The sequence below is a fragment of the Aplysia californica genome, unplaced genomic scaffold, assembly GCF_000002075.1.
Source record: "Aplysia californica isolate F4 #8 unplaced genomic scaffold, AplCal3.0 scaffold00288, whole genome shotgun sequence".
Taxonomy (NCBI): Eukaryota; Metazoa; Mollusca; class Gastropoda; order Aplysiida; family Aplysiidae; genus Aplysia; species Aplysia californica.
In genome coordinates this window covers 256,156-262,547 of record NW_004797558.1, presented here as the reverse complement: position 1 = coordinate 262,547, position 6,392 = coordinate 256,156, and the positions used below count along the sequence as shown (strand labels likewise).

The window sequence follows — 6,392 nt, the reverse complement described above, 5'->3', positions numbered from 1 at the left end:
CCCACCCCACTCGAAAAAACAGAAAGTAGAGAATGAGAAATGTCTGATACACATTGTGGAAACTTACGAACTTTTTATGTATAAAAGTGCCTGTTTCTGTTTGTGGCGTTGTGGTCTTGTGGTCAGACTGTGGGGCACGTAACCGAAAGGTCATGGGTTCAAACGTTGTCATAAGCCCGACATCGTGTCCTTGTAAATAGTGGTAAAGGCGTTCTACAAGAACGTTCCTTAATTCACTCAGGGGGGAATGGATACTCATTCAGCTACAGACAACAGACGGCGAAAGAGCTTTTCTATTTGTTAGTGTTTGAGCGCTTTGTCGGCTTCTTGCTCAGTACGCTTCCTTGGAAGCCGAGAATGTTTCTGAGGTTTAGGGTTTTCTGAGGGTAATGGTAGTTGTAAAGCGCATGTAACTTGCTGTAGAGCGGATATATGCGCTATATAAATGTAATTGTTATTATTTTTCCGAGCGCAGATTTTCTTACTTTGCTTGGTGTTTCAAATGTTCACCCTTAGTAGAGTATCTAAAGTACTGGAATAATTTGCGGGTTGCCGTTTCTTTTAATCTAAAGGCATTTACATTTGTTTTCTTTTTCATTGCTGGCTTGATTGTTTCCATGGTTCTTCACCCATCTCTTTTTCTCATCAGAGATAAATGTTTTAATCGGAGATACAGTTTCTTATAATACCCTCGCCCCCGCCCCGTTGAATGGTTACGTGAAATCATTGTCACAGGATAACTATATAGTGCCTGTTGCTTTTGCCTTCCCCAAGCAACATTCTCACCTGTTGTGTACTGGTCACCCCCCCCCCCCCCCCTTCCTAGGGCAGTGCTACTCTCTGAAGTTTCTTTAGGCCATTCTCAAAGGGGAGATGTTAACATGTTCTTCTGGACAGAAGAATTGTAAATGGGCTGATTTATCAATGTCATGGTTATATACTGTGCTGGAACAACATATGGGGGAACTGCTGCTTTTTCTTTCCTCATCCTTTCTATCGTCATTTTCTTCTTCTTCTTTTGTATGTTTGTCAATCTCTTTTGTGAACGGCTTTTTTCCGGGGTGCCTTGATAGAGGAAGCAGACTTTGTGCTGTTGAGGCTAGAGAGGTGAGCAGAGTTAGCCTGATTCCACGTTTGGACTTCTCTGCTGACATCCACCCCTGGGCGCTCATATGACCTTATGCAGTTGCGAGCGCCGTAAAACCTTACTAAAACTAAACTAGGTCCGGCTTTTCTCCGTTGCAGGTAACAGATGTGCATTCCTTTTCATGTTTGTGGAAAAGTATATTTTATTGTGTGTCTCCAACTGTCTGCTGAAGAATATAGTGGAATAAAATTCATTTCTGAAAAACAAATCATTGTTTCATATCATTCTGCTCACAGAGACAGTGTAACAACAATACTTCTGGGGGGATTTGGGGGGGGGGGGGTATTATTTTATTATTATTATTATTATTAATTATTATGATTATTATTGTTATTATTATTATTATTTTCATTTTTGCTTCCAGGGAAATTGTAACGATGTTACTGGAGTGCGATGCCTCGCCGACAGTATTGGACAGCCAGGACTGTTCCCCTCTACACTTGGCGGCGTGGAGTGGACACACAGACATTTGCAGTCACCTCCTCCACTCCCCTGATGGGCAGGCCCTGGTGAACTTGCAGGTACACAAACAATAATAATGATAATAATAATAATAATAATAATAATAATAATATAAATAATAACAACAATAATAGTAATAATAATAATAATAGAAAGCGTTTGCATTGCACAAACTCCTGCTGAATGGCATGCTCAATGCTCTATACATTCTATATTATGACATTATGGACATCTATATTAAATTTTTGGTACATAAAAAATACAAGTGTTTGAATTCAATAAGTATATCAAGAATAGACATAAGATTCTATCATGGTACATCATGTTTGAATTCTATTGCTATAGAAATGATATTGTCAATCTGTTGAAATGTTGGATGTGGCCTTCCTACTTAACTGTGAAGCTCAGATTAACAAAATATGAGATATCGTAGTGAAATCAGGCGCTCCTCAAAATAATGAAATCAAAGAAATCTGCATTTTTTTGTCAGATGGGCAATTTTTTTCCAATTTTCTTTTTTTGGCTCAACTTCTTTTATGTCTATGTAAAACACATTTTTGTGTGGATTTTTCTGAAATACATTTATTAAAGGCACAAAAAAAGGTAAATTTTCAGTTTCCAAGGATTCTCAGGCTATAGAGGTTACCAAACTTTGGTGGCCATTTTCTAGCTAATTTTACCTCTGAAACCAGGTTACCCTGACCTTCTTCAACCGCAAATATTTTGACTTCTTTTTAACATTAATGGATTTTTTTTTTCACTGAAAAGAAGGCAAATGAACAGACTTTAAGATGATACCAATAACCCCATTTTCCCAAAATTATTATTATTATTATTATTATTATTAGTATTATTATTATTATTATTGTTATTATTATTATTATTATTATTATGGGTTTTTTTTTTTTGGGGGGGGGGAGGTTTGGTAAGTGGTTTACGCCTCTCGCAACTGCATAAGATCATAAGACCGTGCGGGACTCATCAAACTTTTTTAGTTGGTAGGAAATTTTAAATTTTGCCCGGGTGGCGGCCGAATCCTTCTGTTATCGATTTTAGACCACCAAGGGATCTTCAACATGCGCAACCCGCACACGGGCCCTCCGAAATTTTTCGCCCTTGTCCGAGAAGGCTTGTTGTAGATCTTTTCTACCAGAAGATCAGGGGTGTGGCTGAAAGACAGCAATAAGAAGCCGAGGAGTAGCAGTAGGAAGGCTGCAGAAAGATTTAAGAGCCCAGAGGAAGGGGCAAAGGACGTGAGGGAGTGGGAGTAGAAAGTGGAAACGAAAGCAGAGGACAGAACATTGCTAGAGAGAAGGAAAGGAGGTGAAAGGAGACAATTTTAGAGAAGAAAATTTTTCGGTCGTACCCAGATTCGAACCCGAGACCTTTGAGTGAAAGGTGAACACCTTAACCTCTAGGCCACGAGAGCCCCCTTATTATGTTCCAATTATCTCTATTATTATCATTATAATCATTATTGCTACTGTTTTCCCTATAGTTATAATTCTTGTGATTGTGGGTGGTTGGGGAAAACCAGGGTAAATTCTACTTTGTCATTGCTTTCCCTCTGTCTCGCTTTTCGCCTGCACTGCGTCGCTGTTATTGAGTTGACCTTCCTCTCTGTTCTTAAATATTATTAATTTTATTATTATTGACTAGTTTTTTTCATATTTTTTTGTAGACTCGAGACGGCAACACAGCTCTCCATTTTGCAGCACAGCACGGTCATGACAATACGCTGTCCTTGTTGCTACAGGTTGGTGTGTGAATTGTGTAGCGTTTTGTGGATGTTGTGCTATTGCTTGTACCTTTATTTTATCAAAATATTATACAGTCGAAATCTTCTGAGACGGCCACCCATTACTGAGAAGAAATGGCTTGTAATTTTTAAGTTTAAAAAAAGACTAGAGTGGCGCTATTTGTACAGCTGATTGTCTTATACAGATGGTCATTAGAGCAGGTTTGACTGTAATTTGGTTTCACATTTAATACCTGTGTATTAAAGGTTTTGGCAATTCTGTGTAAGTGTGGCTCCTGCCTTAAATGCTAGCATGCTATGAATATTCAGAAAAAATTACATGTCATCTTTGTTTGTGCACAGAAAAAGGCTGACCCGACCATACGGAACCTGGAGGACTTGTCTCCCCTGGACCTGGCTGCCCAGTATGACCGGCTGGACATTGTGAAACAACTCATCACCTCGCATCCTGAGCTTGTAGCACAGAGGTGAGCCGCTGATTCCTAGAGTGGAGCAAACTCAGATAAACTTTCTCTTACACGTGAATAAACTGCACCTCGTACCAATTAGCCAACATATGGTTACTGTTTTAGTGTTGACCAATGAGGCTTAATGTTCATCTTGTGTTGATGTAATTTTAATTTACTCTTCAAAGTTTTAAAAAAGTCACTAGTACAGTTGTGTAAGTACCTTAAATATCTTAAATGATTGACAAGAACAGATTGTTTTGGTTTTAGAGAAAATGTCACAAAAGTTCCCTCTTAAAGGAGTTAGAGTCTATAGTGGTTTATTTTGGATGTTTTTAATGGGATATCAATAATGTTCAGCACGAAGAAGCCAATTTGTATTCTATTATCTCTACCGAAAGCTTACCTATCTCTGACATTTTATTATCTCTACCAAAGGCTTATCTCTGACATTTATCTTATTCCCAGGTCTGTCCAGCAGACGCCACTGCACCTGGCCTCCAGGAATGGACACCGGCAGGTCGTGCAGTACCTTCTGGATTCTGGTTTTCCTTTAGACGCCAAGGTCTGTAGACTTGTAGAAAAGAACTTCCCCCTTAACTGGGTATTTACGAAACTTCAAATTCAATGTAAAATGAGCTTGTTGTTTCGCCTATTAACCTACGAATTCCTCACTGTTTTGTCTCTGGTTTTGGTAATGTTGTCATCTTTTCAGATGGTTGGTGGGTTTCCTGGGATGTTCTGCTTCCTTTACTTTGTTTGTTTCAGACTTTGTTGTCCTGTTTCGTTTCCGTGCAAGTGTGTACATGTTATTGTTATGAGCAATATCAGGTTGATGTTTTTCTTTAGCTTTGCAGTAAAAGTGGTGGGCTTGAGTTGATGCTGTGAATTGATTAAAGGTGGACTTCTGAAAAGGGAATTTGGTCAGTTGTCTGTTCAGCCTCATGTTGGATTAGCTTTTTCCTTTCTCCTGTTTGACTTTTTTTGCTGTCTTTTTCAAATTTGAAAGAAAATCATCATAAATAATTTTTTTATAGCTTTAAAAAATATTTAAAAAATTAGATGCTCTTTCATTGGACTTTTTCTTTTTTGCATTATATGTTTCAAAGTGACAAGTGTCGAAAAGTAAGAGCTGAGTTTCATAAACCAATAGAATTTGATTGAAGCCTGAAAGGCTGGAGGTGCCAGAAGGGATGTTTTTGCATGCTCGAGATGAATTGATTTTAAAACAAATTACTTGATACTCATACAGAATTAAAACCAGCTGCTTTTCTGCCTTGCCTGAACTTATCTTTGCCTATTTCAATGCCATTAGTAGTTTTCTTTCGGTGTTTTTATTCATTGTCATTGGTAGGGCAAACTATCTGCTTGTGGGTGGTTGATGGGTGTTCTGGTGTGGTTTGCTCCTTCTTTCCTGTCAAACCTCTGTCTTCCTTATCTCTCCTCCTTTTTTGCGTTTGTTACTCTCTTCTAATCTTCGGCACTTATACGACCTTATTGTGTTGCAAGTGCCGTAAAACTCAAACTAAACTATCTGCTCAACCATGGAAACTGCTATTTCTCAAAACATGTTCATGTGGAAATCCTCTAGCTGGTATAGATATTTTCTGTGTATTTTATGTCTTGTGTAACTGTTTTCTTGGGCTGCTGTAAATGTTTTGGAGAATGTGGACCAATTTCTGTCCAAAATCCGAATGAGAATTTTCATTATTAATACTGGTTATCTAGTCGTAGCTTTCCAATGGTAAAATATATATATTTATAATGGAAGCGAATGTCTTTTGTGTTCATAGTTTGGAGCCAGCTTCCAAAAAAGTGGATTATTTATTTTTAAATCAAACACTGTGCATGCAACACCAAGAACATAAAATACTTAACAAAAGTGGTGAACATGTCTTCTGACCTGATTGATCCGAGTGCATGTCTGTACTTAACTGCCTTTACCCTCCTGTGCACAATGCGGAACTCTGTGTGTAGTGGTGTGTATTTTGTATCAACATTCAGGAACTTGCAGGTGGATAGCTCCTGTTGCTGAGGGGGGTGGGGGTTGGGAGTTAAGAAAATATGGGATAATATGCTTCAGTGAACCGTGAATATGTTAAATAAGCATTTGTTGTCACTGACATGACAATGTAAAATGGTAGAAAATGAAACCTTTTTATTTTGAGTGCATGGCTTTGTACAGAATAAGGACGTAAAGATTTTGTGGGATCTAATAATAAGTCATAACATTCATGAAAGTAGACGTTTTACTGTTATTTTATTGTTTTCCAGTTCACTATGTTTCCTTAACCTGATCAGTTTACAACAAATTACTCTACGAGTTTGGTGGGTGATTGGTTTGTGTTATTTTGTGGTTTGCTCCCTCTTTCCTATCAAACATCTATCTTCATTATATCCCCTCCTTTTTTTGTATGTTACTCTCAGTTATATCTTTTTTCTTGGACACTTATATGACTTAATATTAATTGTATTGCAAGTGCCGTAAAACTCTTACTAAATCTAAAAGTAGGCCTATGTGTTTGACTCTCTCATCTACATACACAAACACACACACACACACACACACACACACACA

At 38.0% G+C, this 6,392-nt stretch overlaps 1 protein-coding gene across 1 annotated transcript in view; it reads left to right on the top strand.

The window, feature by feature from the left end:
• LOC101854647 (ankyrin repeat and sterile alpha motif domain-containing protein 1B) overlaps positions 1-6,392 on the top strand; it is a gene marked incomplete in the record, with an annotated part of 155,677 nt that overhangs the window by 18,488 nt on the left and 130,797 nt on the right. Inside the window, 4 exon segments of the mRNA XM_035970576.1 lie at positions 1,512-1,668; positions 3,291-3,365; positions 3,711-3,835; positions 4,283-4,379. Coding sequence (XP_035826469.1) covers positions 1,512-1,668; positions 3,291-3,365; positions 3,711-3,835; positions 4,283-4,379 — 454 coding nt within the window.